Source organism: Eleutherodactylus coqui, chromosome 1 (genome assembly GCF_035609145.1).
Source record: "Eleutherodactylus coqui strain aEleCoq1 chromosome 1, aEleCoq1.hap1, whole genome shotgun sequence".
NCBI classification, from domain to species: Eukaryota; Metazoa; Chordata; class Amphibia; order Anura; family Eleutherodactylidae; genus Eleutherodactylus; species Eleutherodactylus coqui.
The window spans coordinates 444052012-444069245 of record NC_089837.1 but is presented as its reverse complement, the minus strand read 5'-3'; the positions used below and the strand labels follow the sequence as shown (position 1 = coordinate 444069245).

General features: G+C 44.1%; 1 protein-coding gene across 2 annotated transcripts in view; it reads right to left on the bottom strand.

The window, feature by feature from the left end:
* The window catches only part of STARD13 (StAR related lipid transfer domain containing 13), a 305534-nt gene that overhangs the window by 166852 nt on the left and 121448 nt on the right, over positions 1-17234 (bottom strand). The window contains exon 1 of one of the 2 annotated variants that reach the window (XM_066582888.1): positions 6729-6891. The exons of the other annotated variant lie outside the window; for it this stretch is intronic. Coding sequence (XP_066438985.1) covers positions 6729-6852 — 124 coding nt within the window. The 5' untranslated portion in view covers positions 6853-6891. Of the gene's footprint in view, positions 1-6728; positions 6892-17234 lie in introns of those variants that run through there. 2 annotated transcript variants of the gene reach the window in all.

The window sequence follows — 17234 nt, the reverse complement described above, 5'->3', positions numbered from 1 at the left end:
AGGAGATTTACGGTCGGCTGTGTCACGGCCACAGTGCGACCGAAAATCGTGTGAATTTGCATCAAAATCCACAGCACAAAATATATGTCAGATTTTTGTGGCGGATCACCATCAAAATCTGCACCGTGTATTAGGGTGGTGTAAAAACACTGTGGTCAGATATGGGGATTTTAAAATGCAGAACAAACATTATGGTTTTCGTAGTGGCGTTTATCATATTTAGTGCAGTTTTTTAGCAAATAGCAGCATGCTCTAGGTACGGCACTTCTTCTTCAGAAGTTTTCTCATATGGTTCTCTATAGAAAAAAGTGCCAAAGAAACTTTGTTTGCTATCATTTTCTTCTAGTGAATCCACCGCTTGTGCTCTACACTGATGGGCACGCATGCGCTGCCCTTCTGTTTGATGCATACTTGGCAGCAGTGGAGAGAAGCCAGGAGAAGTCGTACAAGCCCAGTGGAGCCCGCACTATCTCAGCTGCAGACAATGGGAGGAGACAGGACTGTACAGCAGGGGCTTTAGGAGTAACAATAGGATATAGCACGGAATCACCGCAAAACCTGGTATTGAAGATCTCAATTGATGACACTGGACCTGTGGGCCCGATGGACTGAGAAGATATGTGGAAAACCTAGATATGGGTATATTCACACATAATAGAAGCGCTACAGACTTTTTGCATCAGAAATTTCCTCTGTAAAATCTGCAGCAGGAGAAAGTAAGTATATGGGTGTCAGGGGGGCAATATTAATACTGGAGCTGATATAGGAAATACTATTAGTAATAGTGTCCCCTATATCAGCCCCAGTAGTAATATTATTACTACTGGAGCCTCTGTGGGGGGTCACTATTACTCCTGGGGCCACTGTGGGGAGTTACTATTACTACTGAGGCCACTGTATTAGTCACTATTACTACTCGGGCTACTGTGGGGAGTCACTATTACTACTCGGGCTACTGTGGGGGATCACTATTACTACCGAGGTGACTGTGGGGAGTCACTAATACTACTGAGGCCACTGTATTAGTCACTATTACTATGCAGGCTACTGTGGGGAGTCACTATTAGTACCGAGGCCGCTGTGTGGAGCCACCATTAGTACCGAGGTCGCTGTGTGGAGCCACCATTAGTACCGAGGCCGCTGTGTGGAGCCACCATTAGTACCGAGGCCGCTGTGTGGAGCCACCATTAGTACCAAGGCCGCTGTGTGGAGCCACCATTAGTACCGAGGCCGCTGTGTGGAGCCACCATTAGTACCGAGGCCGCTGTGTGGAGCCACCATTAGTACCGAGGCCGCTGTGTGGAGCCACCATTAGTACCGAGGCCGCTGTGTGGAGCCACCATTAGTACCGAGGCCGTTGTGTGGAGCCACCATTAGTACCGAGGCCGCTGTGTGGAGCCACCATTAGTACCGAGGCCGCTGTGTGGAGCCACCATTAGTACCGAGGCCGCTGTGTGGAGCCACCATTAGTACCGAGGCCGCTGTGTGGAGCCACCATTAGTACCGAGGCCGCTGTGTGGAGCCACCATTAGTAACGAGGCCGCTGTGTGGAGCCACCATTAGTAACGAGGCCGCTGTGTGGAGCCACCATTAGTAACGAGGCCGCTGTGTGGAGCCACCATTAGTAACGAGGCTGCTGTGTGGAGCCACCATTAGTACTGAGGGGGTCACTATTACTACTGAGGCCACTTTGGGGGGGTCACTATTACTACTGAGGCCACTTTGGGGGTCACTATTACTGGTGAGGCCACTGCGGGGTCGCTATTACTACTGGGGTATGTTTATACGTGGCAGAAATGCTGCAGAATGTCCTTAGCAGAAATTTCCATGGCAAGTTCCGCAGCCTTTTCACATCCAAAAAGCAGGCAAAATCTGCACCCTGTCTATTTTGAAGCAGCCCTGTCCTCTTTATAAAGACGGAGGTAAAATCATACGTGGTGACAATCGCGGCCCCCTGGCGTATTGGCACTTTGCGATAAAAAATGGGTTTAGGGTTGCAGTTTGAGCACTCGGTCTCTAAAAGGTTCGCCATCACTGCCCTAAGGCATAATTTTCTAATGAAAAGTTGTGTAACATATTTACATCAGACAGCAAGGCCTCAGCACATGAGCGTATTTCACCAGTTTTGTTTTGGTTGATTCATGCAACAAGTGAAGTCAAAGGTGAAAACAATTCTCATTTGTTTCTCTGATGTGAGAGGGATAGTGCACTCAGAATTTGTAACATATAGTCAACCAAAGTTTTTATTTGAAAGTTTTGAAAAGTTTATTTACAGAGAAACTGTCCCGATATGTGGCAAACAGGAGACTAATTCTTCCATCATGATTACGCACCTGCCCACACAGCACTGACAGTTAAGCCATTTTTGACTTGCATGACGCCCTTGCCTGACTCTCTGTATTCACTCAATCTCACTCTGTGCGACTTTTTTTATTTCCTCGGATTAAAAAGATGTTGAAGTGAAACAAAAAATGGCGCAAGTGCTATAAGACATAAATAACGATGAGTTTAAAAAATGCTTTGAGCAGTGGAAAAAACTTTTTGGACAAATGTATTGCTTCAAATGAAAAGTACTGGGAAGGAAACTGAAGTTTGAAAATGTACAAATAAATAGATTATTTTTAATAAATGAATTCCTGATTCTTTTGGGTTCCCCCTCATATTTGTATAAGACTGCCTGTCCACGGGCGATTCTTCACTGCATTTTCCGTGGCGATAATACTATGGAAAGCGCAGCCCTGCTGTCATAGCGATTCTCCGCTCACGGGATTTAAATCCTAGTCTGCTGCAATTAGCCGCGATTCTCTGCGGTGAGCCTATCTGTCAGATAGGCTCAGCGCGGAGAACAGTCAGTTCTCCCCGGCGGCGGCAGATTTCCGCCTCGGGATATCGCTACGCCCGTGGATAGGAGCCCTAATATGGATGCTGCTTTACATGGACCATTGGTCTGTGTGAAAAAGCTCATTGCACTTCTCTTCAATACTTGGCAATGTGTCATGTCGGTGTATATTAGACACAGACTGTGCTGTACAATGCAAGATGCGCCTGAGTCTTTCAGGTGCAACTCCCAGTGATGGCTGGTGTGCACGTAGTCTCAGGCGGATATTGCCCTTTTCACAGCATAATTAGGTTGTGGGATAATTCTGTATCACGTCAATTTTCGCATGGGTTTTATGCAGATTTTCTCCACAACGTGGACAAGATTTTGAAAATCGCATGCACTTTGCTGCCACTGTAAATAACTTGCACGAAAAATCTGCAGCAAATCTGCCCCATGTGAACATGCTCAGACAGGTTGGTTTATGACAGCTTGCATCTGTTGGACCAAGTGGCAGCTGTAAGTGCTAGTCTTTATACTACTGATGAGATTACATTGTGGGTAAACTAAAGTCCCTGATGCTACATCCTGCTTGATTCTCCAAAATTGTCTCCATCACAATAGGTGCAATTTTGATACTACAGGAATACATTTCACAACTGCTGTCCAGACAATTGCCTGAAATACACAGGTGGATCTCCTAAAAGACCCCATAAAGCAGATTATGTGAAAACATACATGTGCCAAACGATGCTGAGCACAGGTACTACATATGTTGGCCCAGGATCCCGAATATGTGGCTGTCTGAGTTTTTATTCCTCTGGTGTTGTAGTGAAAGGCTGGAGGGAAACTGATGCCAGAACTAATCTGATAGTTTTCTATGGGATTGTTCATGGTGTTCAGCACATAAGATTTGACGATGGATGCCTCCCTGCAGCGGACAGAAAAAAAGGATGTTGCATGCAGTATTTTCCAGTCCAGCTTTTTATGGTTATGGACATTGGACCAGTTCAAAATATGAACCAAAATGGCATCAGTTGTATTTGGCCCCGGCATAAACCACTGTCCAAACAGAACTAATATATGGGACTACTGTTACACCAACCAGGAACTGATTTCTTCCACAGTCCATTAGTTTAATATAACAGCCAAAAGCTGAAGTCCAGCAGACACTTCTAGATAATTGGCCATCGTCGGGGCGAGGTCATGTTTAACTACTGTTGTTGAAAGACTCATATTGTATCTTGATTCTACAAAAAGTTTTTCATATCAGGAAAGACCATATAAAAAGCAGAAAGTAACATCAGAAATATCAAGAACCAGTGTCTATTTGTAATAATAGTTTGCTTTTGAAGGGAAAATTATAAAATTAAAATAAAAACTACATATTAGGTTTGGTTCTCACCATGTTTCATCCACACATTTGGCGTATATACGCTGGAAAATGTAGTGCTTATATGGTGTACATATACATAACTAATTATGGACTGGACCAATGTCAAAAGTGTGTCATTTGGCATATATATGGCCAGGGTGTGTTGAGCTATCTTTTTTTTTTCAGATCTGTGTCATGGCTTGGGATCTGGGAAACGGGAGGTCCCTGAAGAAATCCACAACCCCAGTCCTTGCCTACTTGCCCCCCTAGGCTAAGCCCCAGGGAAACAACTGAGCGACGGTCCCTACACTCACTAAGGAAGGGGAACACTGGGACTAATGAACAGACAGACACTGGAACAAACAACAGCAAGGCGGGTCAGACTTTCCGGGTTGGCAACAAGAAGGTACGTGGTACAAGAGGGTCAGGCAAGGCAACGTCCGGTCCAAAAGCAGGAAGTCAAAATCAGAAGTCAAAACACGAGGTACGCGGGTGTAGCAGGACAATCAAACTAGCACTGGTAAGAAGACACAGGCAGGTTTAAATCCTGTCAGAACTCCCGCCCCAGCAGCTGATTGGGGCAGGGAGTCCGACAGGAGCCAGGGACAGCCAACAGTGCTGGAGAACCTGCCCCTAGCCCTACAGGTTTCAGAGCAGGAGAGGCGTGCCGGGTTGCCATGGTGCCGAGGACGCGACACAGAGCGATCCCCGCCACGTCCCTAGCAACCGGAGAAACCTGGCGGCCAGGGGAGGTAACGAGGAGCGGGGCTCTACTGCGCCGCCCGTCAATAGCCTGAGAGACAGGACCGGCGGCGAGGGCATGAAGGACCCACGAACTGCCGGTCCTGACACTCTGTATAGGAAAACATACATAAATGGGCAGTACAGGATAATATATTTAGTTGAAACCAAGTCCTCCAAGGCAAAAAATAATCAAGCAGCTAAAACTCATTTCCCGGATCATCACTTGGCCCTATCAGCAGTTCTGGGTCTCCTCAGTGACATTTTGTTTCCAGGCCGGATGGATTGTTTCCAGGCTGCAGCAGCCAATCATGAGCTAAGCAATCAAATGCTAGACTCTGTGACTGGCTGCTGCAGCCTGTAATTAATATGTCACGTTGGAGACTTGGAATTGATGATGCACGTTACTATATTTCTATCAATATCTTGCCCTAAAAGTAATGAATATCACTTAACGACGGATCCATCCAGGATTTGTGTTAGTAGGTTCTAAAGAGAAGTGGTCACTAACCATCTCTACACAAGGTAAGTCAAAATCAGGAACCACCCAATTCTTTTTAAGATGCTGCATACTAGGCCAGTTTCAGAGGAGAGGATTGTAACATGTCCGTAGTACAGACCCATATATACGGATATGTTACAGATGACATTACAACTGCACATCATCAGTATTTCACCCGGATTTATTCTGTATTCTTTGTCATTGTTTTTTATTTTCTACTGCGCAAATACTGATCCGTATTTGCCCAATAGAAAATAATACTAAGGGCTCCTTCACACCAACGTGTGGTGACTGCGTGTTCTGCGCAGAATATTCTGTACCAATAGGCTCCATGTTGCCGCTCACACATACTGCCTGAAATCCATGTGCAATAAAGATTGCAGCATGTTCCATTTTGGCGCGCATACACAGCGAGATAGTGCATGGTGATTGGCAGCCCACAGCAAGTATGCAGTGTCATTACATACTTGCTGTATGCCAGGCGACACAGTCGCCCTAATATGGAGGCAAAAGCTAACAAGAAATAGGTCATGCTGTGTTTTTAAAATACGGCCATGTGAATAAAAACATAGTTTAACAGCAGCTTCATAATCTGGTCCACAAAACACGAGTTAGCATACGCTCATCTGAAAGTGACTTTAGGGTGATGTGACGTCACTTATGCAGGTTTTCTTATGCAGTTTTTGAAGCCAACATTACGTTTGGATCCTAAAGAAGTATTAAGGATACATATCACTACTTCTCTCCTTTTTATTGAATCCACTGCTGGTTTTGCCTTCAAAGACTGCATCAAACCCTGAATCTAACCTGCATGTGTATCAGCAACCTACAGAACAGACTGCAGAAGTCACAGTATCATGCTGCGGTTTACGTAAGGTGTTAGACACCTGCAATGTAGTCGATCCCACCTCTAGAGAAGTGTCATGTGAGTTCCTATATAAATCTACCTATTAATAACTTACTATGACATAAATCTTCTGTGCATTGGCAGCTGCACAACCAGTGATGCTTCTTCTATTAAACAACCTGCTAAACTCCTGTATCTCCTCTTGTTACAATGTAGCTTTATTCACGTTCATCATCTGCACTGCAAGATGTAAAGAAATGCTGCAAGGACACTGCATAGGACACACAAATCACCCTGGTCTGCCTACAGTCTTCTTACCCCTCTTTGCAGTCACCTTGTCAGCATGCAGACACTATTACCTACTGAGACTGCAGAACAGAAGTATCAAGCACTATAGGCGAGTGTCATTTTACTGCATTGTGTCTGGATGCAGGGACGGACTGACCTGCCAGGCGCTTTTCCCGGATATTTTTCCACAGCAGGTCCCAAGCCTTGGTTGTGGAGTCCTTTAATTGCTCGCTCAGAGACCTCCTCAGCAGAAATTTGGCTGATCTCCTCTTGGATGTCATTGTAAATCCAACAGCATTCCTGCACTTTACTTGGGAATGCAGCAGCTAGATGGAGAAATGAAGGTCCCAGGAGGAGGTGTGATACACCAACAAGCCAGTGTGCCCTGCAATGCCTTGTGCTTTCAGCACTTCTTCAAAGCCTAGATACATTACTACACCAGAGGTTCCCCACACTGCATGTCCTACTGACTCTCCACTGCTGCTGCTCCCTCCCCTCCGCCGCCTTCCCTGTAACCCCCCTTACTACAGCAGCTATTCCTACCCTGACAGAGAAAGATATAGAAAATCCCAGACCAGATGTTCAGCTATGAAAGTTTCCAGTCTGATACAAGGCAACCTTTTCTTTCTCCTTCAATTACCTTCCAAGCCTACCTTCAGCTTTATTGACTTACGCTATCTCTCCAGAAGTAGAGGTCATCAGGCTATTGTTAGCTACGCAATAACTTTTTCACCGCAGCGTTAGGTGTGTGTAACCACAATGCCTTATACACTGTATCAAATTTTTTGCAATTTCCTAATTATTTCCTGCTAGGATTTCCAAGCAGGTATTAACGTGGAAAGGGATGCAGCGTACAGGAGTGCGAGTGTCTGGAAAGAATTCCCTATGAGACGCTATTAGAAACTTGAGTGTATTTTATTACCGTGTATGTGTGTAGAGTCGGACATCCACTCAGATCTGTTGGGTGTTATTGAGCAAAGTAAAAAGGTATTATTGATAAACGTTTTATTGGTAAAGAAAATTGTTCCAAAACTTGTTTTTCCCAAAATGTACAAATAGGCAACTTAGAATCATTTAGGGCCATTTAACACTAGTGTTTTTGATTTCTGTCTACCTAGTACGTCATGGGACCAGCAAAGCTAAAACAAAATATTTCAGTTTCAATCCGTTTCTCAATTTCCCATCTCCAGTCTGCTTTTTACACTGGAACAATATAGGAGACCGCTTCACAAACGCGGTACACAAACTGATCTGTTTTGTACGTTGTAGTCAATAAGAGACTGATAAAAATGCAAAGCCATCTGTTTTCATCTGTTTTGCCTTTTCATTTTAGTATCAGGTTTTATTTCTGAGCATGTGCAGAGGATGGGAGACATGCGAAAATAATGGGAGGGAGGGGAAGATAAACAAGCTAAACAGCAAAAAACAAAACAAAATGTGTGCAAAAAAATTCGCGCTCCATGCATTAGCAAAATGCGCGTGACCATAGCTCCGTGCCCACTGCTTTCAATTGAGCCAGCACTGCTGCCGCAAGCCCCATTGAAAGCAATAGGATGCAGGAAACCCCCCGCAGTGATTTTTGGGGAAGAGCTTTAAATATAAGCCATTCCCTGAAAATCATCTCTAGGTGTAGAAAAAAAAAATTACTACACACCTAGCAGCGTTTTCCGTGCTTCAGCATGTCTCCTCTCTGCAATCCCGGCACTGATCTAAAGCACTTTCAAGAGGCAGCGCATAGCCATTTATTAAATGAGAGCTGAGCGCTGCCTGTGATTTGTCACAGCGCTCAGCCATTCCTTGATTCAATGAATGACTGAGCGTTGCCTCTTATTTGATGAGCACTCAGCCAATCAGACCAGCACTTTCAAGAGGCGGGATTTTTAAATCCATGCCCCTTGAAAGTGCTTTATATCAGTGCTAAGTTTGCAGAGAGAAGACGTGCCGGAGCCTGGACAGCACTGCTAGGTGAGTGATATTTTAGGAAACTAGGGATGATTTTCAGGGAAGGGCTTATGTTGAAAGCCCTACCCTTAAAATCACTGCGGGGGTTGCCTGCATCCCATTGCTTTTGATGGGGCTGACGGCAGCAGCACTGGCCCTATTGAAAGTAATAGGAGAACATCGTGTTCCTTTGCCACAGCTGGGGCAGGGGAGTCCCTTTGTCACTGAACACTGACAGTGCTGTCACAGTGTTCAGTGATGAGGGGACTCGCTGTGAGAATTTTTTACGCGCAGCACAGACCTTCCAGGCACACGAATGTCCTATCTTTTGCAGAGGCGAGTACCTTGTGCCTGTAAAAGATGGACATGTTAACACACCCTAGGAAACCAATGGCTCTAGCAGACGCGTTTTTTTTTGCTCTCATAGGCACGCCCAAAAGAATGCTCGTTTTGACTTCGCCATTAAGGAAAAAATTCCTTCCTGACTCCAATCTGGCAATCGGAATAATTCCTGGATCAACAACCCTTCTGAAGTAATCAGTGACTATAACTTATAATATTATATAGCTCAAGAAAGGTATCCAAACCCCTCTTGTACTTTTTTTTTTTTTAATGAATTTACCATCACCACGTCCTCAGGCAGAGAGTTCCATAGTCTCACTGCTCTTACAGTAAAGAATCCTCTTCTATGTCGCTATAGAAACCTTCTTTCCTCTAGGCGTACAGTCACCCAGCACCCCCTTGTCACAGTCCTGGATATAAACAGATCACAGGAGAGATCTAGGTATTGTCCTTGATATAGTTAAACATATTTATTAGGTTGTGCCTCAGACGTGTATTTTCTAAATCGAATCTCCCCAATTTTGATAACCTCTCTGGGTATTGTAGTCCACTCATTCCATTTATTACTTTAATTGCCTACCCTTGTACCCGCTCAAGCTCTGATATGTCCTCCTTGAGTACCGATGCCCAAAACTGTACACAATATTCCATGTGTGGTCTGACCAGTGATTTGTAAATTTGGTATTTCCGTAACCGCACAGATATGCAAACTACGGTTAATTTAGCACTTATATTACACTGTGAATGGAGTAAAAATAATAATGCATAAAAAACAATGTCAGAATTACATTTCTTTTTAACAGCTGGTCTCCTTAAAATGCAATAAAAAGCAATCAACATTTTTTTATCTGCACATGGAAATAGTACCAATGAAAACGTCAGTGTATCCCACAAAAAACAAGGCCTCACACAACATCATAGATGGAAAAATAAAAAAAATTCTAGTTCTCTGAATATGGTAATGAACAATTGGCCCAATAAAAGGAAGTCCCTAAAATGAACAGTCTTGCACCTGAAGCTTTAACCCCTTAGTGATGGCCCAATAGTCTTTTTACATCCTGCCATTGCAGGACGTGTATGGAAGGAGATGGCGCAGCTATCTCCCTCTGGTATTAGTGTATCTTGACACCACCGGAAGCTAGGGGTTTGACAGGAGGAATGCTCCTCACACCCCTAGTTCCCAATAGGGCCAAGGGTGTAAGGTCCTGGTAGCACGCTGTGCAAGAAATGTCAGCGTTACCTGCAGTCTTTGGCTCAGGGTTACATTTTTGATGAGGCTTACATTTACTGTGGGAAATGCTGCCATGTTACCGCTGTAACATGGCAGCATTATCATCACAAATGTAACCTGATGCTAATGTCCTCCGCTCACAGCTGCCAGACTGCGTTGCGTGTATTGTCACCTCCTGTCCGCTGCTCCCCTGCTCACAGCTGCCGGCAACAGCGTTTGTGTTCCGCAGTTAGGTCCGTGGAGGACGCTCCCCCGCTGAGACATGCTGCTATCACTGCTTGCTCTCAGCCACCGTCGAGACTGACTGATCTGTGCCAGGTGCTCCCCCAATGACAACTCGGCAGCTCTTCGTTTCTGCTCCCCGTTGCTGGTAAAGAGGCATCTGCTGGGGGTTTGGGGGAAAGCTGGCGGAGTGTGGTCAAGCAGTGGCCGGCCATCGGATTACACTCTGTGTCTCCACCCAGCCCTGTCGCCTTCCTGCAGCCGCCGGTATGCACAATGTACATCGCTTGGAGGTGGCTCTAACAGTTGTGGAGCGGCACCGGAAAACCTTCCTCTGGATGCTTTTGCCTCTGTGAAATAACCCAGCGGCTTGTGCCTCGGTGGCGAGGAAGGCCGTGTGAGCTCTGGCAGTGCCTTTGCATCAGGGACTGCTGCATGTCTTTTCAAGGTAACTTCTAGTTCCCCTTCAGGACCTAGCTGGCAGGCTGCTGTGCAGCCAATCAGGTACAGGGGGCGTCACCCCCCTGTCAATCTTCACTGCACCAGGACTTCCTAGTGGCATCAAGATACACTAATATCTCTCCTTCCATGCAGTGCAGGCGTCAGCTCTTTATTACAGTTGACACCCACGGGTGATAGCTGCAATTGGCCGCATGGCCGATCGCGGCTATTAACCTTTTAAATACCGCTGTCAATTCTGACAGCGGCATTTAAATCCCCTGACCGATGTTCAGAGGTCCCATATACCTCCCCGCAGTGAGATCGGGGGAGCCATGTAGGTGTCATGGCAGCTGGGAGCCTTCTGAAAGGCCCCATGGCTGTCTTGACAGACTGCCCATCAAGCCGTCCCCGTGGGGTGGTTTGGTAGGCTGCCTATCAGAATGCAGTATGATGTAATGCTATGGCATTACATCATACTGCATAAGTGATCTAAGCATCGCTAGTTGTGGTCCCCCCTGGGGACTTAAAGAAAGTTTAAAAATAAAAACAAAGTTTTATTACCCCTTAATGACGCGGACCCCCCCTTTTTTTCCACTTTCATTTTTTCTTCCCCCTTAAAAAAAAATCAAAACTCCTTTATTTATCTGATGGGTATGGCTTGATAGGCAGTCTCCTAATGCAGCCCTGGGGCCTTTTTAGAAGACCCCTGGTTGCCATGACACCTGCACGGCTCCCCCGATCTCACCGTGGGGGGGTGGCGTACGGGGCATTTAAATGTCGCTGTCAGAATTGACAGCGGCTTTTAAAGAGTTAATAGCCGCAATCGGTCGCACAGCCGATTGCAGCTATTACCCGCGGGTGTCAGCTGTAGTAAACAGCTGACGCCCAAACTGTATTGAAAACAAAAGTAATAAAAGTTTTTAAAAAAACCTTTTGCCATATTTGCATTAAAAAAATCTAAACAATAAAGCAAAAATACGTGTTTGGTATCGCTGCGTCCATAAAACTCTGATCTATCAAAGAAATGCATTATTTACCCCGCATGGTGAACAACGTCTGAAAAAAAAAAAGAAACCGCCAGAAATGCGCTTTTTTTTGTCACCCTATCTCCAAGAAAAAATGTAATGAAAAGCAATCAAAAAGTTGTTTGTATTCAAAAATTGTACCATTGGAAACAACAGGACATACCGCACAAAATGAGCCCTCACAGAACTATGTCGACAAAAAACTAAAAAAGTTATTGTGCGCAGAATATGGAGAGAGAAAAATTTAAAAAAAAATTAAATATCTTTAAAAAAAAAAATACAAGTAGTACAGCAAAAAAAACTATACAAGTTTGGTATCGTAGTAATCGAACTGACCCATAGAATAAAGTTATTGGGTCATTTTTGTTGCAGTTTGTGCGCCATGAAACAGGACGCACCGAAAGATGGTGGAATGTTTTTTTGTTTTTTTTTCATTTCTCTCCACTTAGAATTTTTTTTAAAGCTTTTCAGTACAATATAAGGTACAATAAATAGTACCATTGAAAAATACAACTTGTCGCGCAAAAAACAAGCCCTCATACAGCGACGTCGATGGATAAATAAAGGAGTTATGATTTTTTAAAAGGGAAGAGGAAAAACGAAAATGGAAAAAGCAAAAAAGCTCCTTCACTAAAGGGTTAAAAATGCTTCCAGCCTTGGCCTATAGTGTGATTGTCTGAGGGGCCATCATATATTACAGTCGGTCACCCCTACCGTAGTAGTTGTACGAGGGACAATCACTGCTCAGTGATATGTTCAGCACATCCTGCAGCCACATGTGTTCCTCTTATGCCGGCTTACAAGAGGCAGCAGGATAATGCTCGGCTGCACACACAAGGGGGTCAACAATAAAATATGTATGGGATCTATATGGGATCTGGGACGCTAACTTTGACACCCTAGACGTTTGCACAATCTAGAAGCACTCATTGGTATGTGCAGAAACCCCTCCCAAATTACTGGACCCAGCAATGGATACAGCAACAATTTCATTATTATGTAAAAGTTCAGTTCATAATTGATAGGGGTTTTCTGATCAATCTAGGCAATGCCATATAACTAGGATCCTGCAGTCACTAGAATAAAGAGGCTGCACAGCATCCCTCCTGACCCAGCACGGTGTGGCTGCTGCAGCCCATTTCATTGAATAGTGCTGAGTTGCAGTTCTCTACACACTGCTTAGTTACAGTAGGAGCAATGCTGTGCAGAGGGGATCCTAAAGGGGCCGTAGTTTTGTAAGTGTAAGGACCAAGTAGACCCTAATAATCAGTAAGTTATGGAATATCTTACAAATATGACATCATTTATATTGGCAAAATACTCCTTTTACGGGTGGCTTCACACATGCCGTTTTTCGAAAAAATGCTATGCTACAGCAGTTTCTCATCCAAATTTTGAGCCAAAGCCAAAAGAAGATCCAGCAAGGAAAAGAAATGTCTTTATATTTCCCATTCCTTTATAATCCCATTTTGGCTTTGCCTCAAAAAGCTGCATGAAACACTGCCACAGAACGGCGGCACTTAATACAAATGCCCCATTTTTTTTTTTGTATCTGGCTTGTGTCAAATTTGTGGCACCACAAAGCTGCAATTTTGGGGCAAGTACCGAAATTAAAACTTTTTGAGCTGTTATACCAACCCTTTCAGTTTTCACAAATGTGCATGAAGCCTGGCATTAGCGGCATGAATAAGCAGAGACCTATGCTAGCCATAAATTGTTGTGGATTGTGCTCCTGAATAAGCACCCTTAAGAGGAGCTGTCACCTCTCCTCACATGTCTCCTTTAGTAAATACTTGCATTTCCCATAAAATAATATTGAAACCTGTTTTCTTAGAACTCATTGTACTATTCCTCTGTTATTCCTCCTGGAAATGTATGAATAAATCTAGGCAACTGGGTGTTACTATTCTCACTGTCAGTACAGTGTGTCAGCTGTGATTGGACGGAGTCTGACTATATAGGGACACATCCCATTAACAAAAAGAATGATAACAATTTTTTTCATACATTTCCATTAAAACAGGAATAATGCAACAAAAATTCTTATTGCATGAGGAATATAAGTACTGTATTTACTAAAGCAGACATGTCCAGAGTGGTGACAGGTCCTATCTAACAAATATAGACTAGCAGGTCCATTGCGTTCTGTATCTGACTTCTACAATGTTAAAGGGGGTTATGCTATGTTTGAAGTTCTCGCTCCATATAACGCTGTGCACGGTTTGCCCCCACGTGAGTATATATATATATATTTTAACTATGCACAGGAAAAGAAATAAATTCCGGTAGATTAGAACATAGACCTCAGTCATAAACTAGCAGACGTTTTCATTCACTGAGCTATATTTAGGTTTGCAAATAGTAAAATATGCTTGCAAAAAATGTATGAATAGCACAATACGGCGAGGAACATGGAATTTCGCACAGTTCTCTGACTCCGCAGTCTCGTGTGTGTTCTGCCACACAGGAATAAAAGCTCAGGGTATTTTTAACATCAGCTGAGATCTGGAAATCACTTGGTGTAGCTTTCCCCCAGATTCACGTCAGGATCATTTGTAAACTGTAATATATAATTTACAAATAATAGTTTATGGGAGGGAGCTGCTTGTAATATACAATTCTATACCAATTATATAGGGGATTATCAAGGACAAAAAAGTCTCAGTATGTGTCTATAAAGATTGTTACATAGTCAAGATCATCACTACATCTTAGTTTTTAGTACAAAAATTTGTTGTACTTCTGTAGTTTTGGGAAGAAGGATTGAGTCCGCAGTCATTTTCACTACTAAAATCTATTGTTAGGGTATTGTCAGGACCGGTGGCTTGAGGGGCCGCCGGCTCTATTACTGACTTGCATTGGTGTTTGTTTGTCTCTGTTTCTGTTTCTAAATCTGACTCCTTACCCCGCTTCCCTAGTGAGTATAGGGACAGTCACCCTGGGGCCTAGCCCAGGGGGGCAAGTAGGTAGGGACAGGGGTTGCGGGCAGCTTTTAGGGACTACTAGTACCGGACCTCAGTTCTGTGACAGGTATCTACACTCATTGTCCAAAAGCTCCCTCCCCTAGAAGCTGTCAAAATCGAATGAAACTTTTTGTGTGATTGTAATGTTGATATAAGTGATTACAGTAACAGAGCAAAAGGATAATTCATTGCAGAAAACTGAACGCTTGAAGGGAGGTTCTAGTACTCTTTTGTACCGCCTCTAGCTCGGATGCAAGATGTGCAACAGATGAGCATGGAGGCTCTAGTACCCTGTTGTACCGCCTCTAGCTTGGATACAAGAAGTGATACGGGCGGGCATGGAGGCTTTAGTACCCTGTTGTACCGCCTCTGGCTTGGATACAAGATGTGATACAGGTGAGCATAGAGCCATACAGGTTCCATATGGTATCCTACGGCATATCAGTCCACATTTGCTGAAACTGAGCCTCTACATTGTGAAAATTTGTAAGCTATCAAAGTCGGCGTCCCAGATGGTCCCATACATGTTTTATTGGCGATAAGTCTGCAGACCGGGTAAGGCCACGGAAGTGTGGCAATGTTGTGCACGCACTCTTGGATGCCCTGCCATGAGAGACAACACATGTGGCTAGAGGATACCCTGAACATATCACTGAGCTGTAATTGTCCCTCGTATCACTACTAGGGGTGACTGTCATATGTGGTGGCCCCACAGACAATCACACTAACAGTGTGGGCAGTGTGCCATTCCACAGCAAAGGTAGGATTGAGGTAGTTCTCAAATCACGAACACAGACATTGGGAGTGCCCAAACTCAATCTGGATTCGTTGCGGAAGACAACTCGTTTCCACTCCTGAGCAGTCCAATTTCATAATTCATGACACAGCTGCAAACGGAGGTGATGGTGGGCGTCAAAGGTATTATACATAATGGGTGCCATGAGACCAAATGTCCTTCTGCCAAGTGCCTGTAAGACAGAAGGGCCTGTAACTATGGTGCTGCCTGTCTCTGGATGGCGGAGAATGAAACACTTAGAGCTGCTTGTGCTTGTCGGACGATCCTCTACTAGTGGTTTGTCGACCTTCCTCAATCCGGTTGCCTTGTGTGCATGCCTTCACACATTCACTAGTCCCAACACCTCCTAACAGTCTGCGCAGAATGCACAGGTGATGGGCAATTCATGAGTATGACCTTTCAGCTTTTCAAATAAAGCGCCCAGTCTTCACCCCGCGAAATCTATTCAATTGCATCATAAAGGTGTCTAGTGGTTAACAAGCTCTATACAAGCAGTAAAAGAGGTCCACCACACACAAGAAGCCTCTGAGGGCCTTTTTATAGACCAAGGGTGGAACCACTGATAGGTTCTCAGGTGGTAAGACCATCCATCTTATCACGCCACAACTCTAATCATTTATATAACTGCCTGAGATGTACCTACATGCCGAGTTTTGTAGCAAAACGACAACTTCTAGGTGCTTGATTTTTTTTTGACAATGAGTGTATTTAGCAATACTAAGCTAAAAGTTATTGTACCCAATTAATGTACGCCTGTAGGTTGGGGGTGACAAAGTCTAAATATTAGGAATACCGAAAAACCCCAACTATCAGAAATGTAAATGAATTGTCTTGCTAGAGTTGGAGATAGATTAGCTTCTGGAGAAGGAAGGGGGGGGGGGGGGTTGCTCCCTGAGGAGAGCAGATTTGTTGCCAGTAGGGAGAGGGTAGTTAGGTTGGTCCTGCTAAATAAGAGAGATGGTGCCAGAGGAGCAGATTTACTATCAGTGGGTTATGTGCCATCAGAAGGAGAGTTGTGCTGCCACTGGCGGAAACGTGCTCCAAAGAAGGATGTTCATCTTCCAAAGCGATCCAAGGACATCCTGGGGGGAAACTGAGGACTGAGAAGAATGTAAAAGGCTGAAAATACTGCCCTGGTACTCTTTAGTATGGCATTATTTGGGTACTGTTTGACAGACTTGAGAAGCATTAAGATAAATCATAAATTTATTAACATGACAGAGTGTTCTGTTACTAAAATATCAAACCTAAAGGCCATGTTGCATAAAAGACACACAAACAAAAATAGTGTGTGATGTGTCTACGACTTGTTTTAGAGGTGCGATTTTTACTGTTAAAAACAATAAATAAATCATGTCACATGTGAGAGGCGGTGACGCTACCTCATTGGTCTATGCTGTAAGGCTTCTGACATGCAACAGGTTTGGAGTTTTGTGATTGTGACATTGCTGTCACATTATATCAATGTACAGCCACATTGACAATCATGAGATGCAATGTCGCAATGCAAAATTGTGATCATCATATTGCACAACGACAATTGCTGTGTAGTCCTGGCCTAATGTACCTTGGTTTGTTGTCCTTCATACCTGTGCATAGACCTTTATTAAACTATACTGCATGCACCCTGAGCTATAAAAGGGTAGTGTAGATATGGTTTCAGGCAAGAAGTTAATAAAAGAATCAGTTAATCATGGAGACT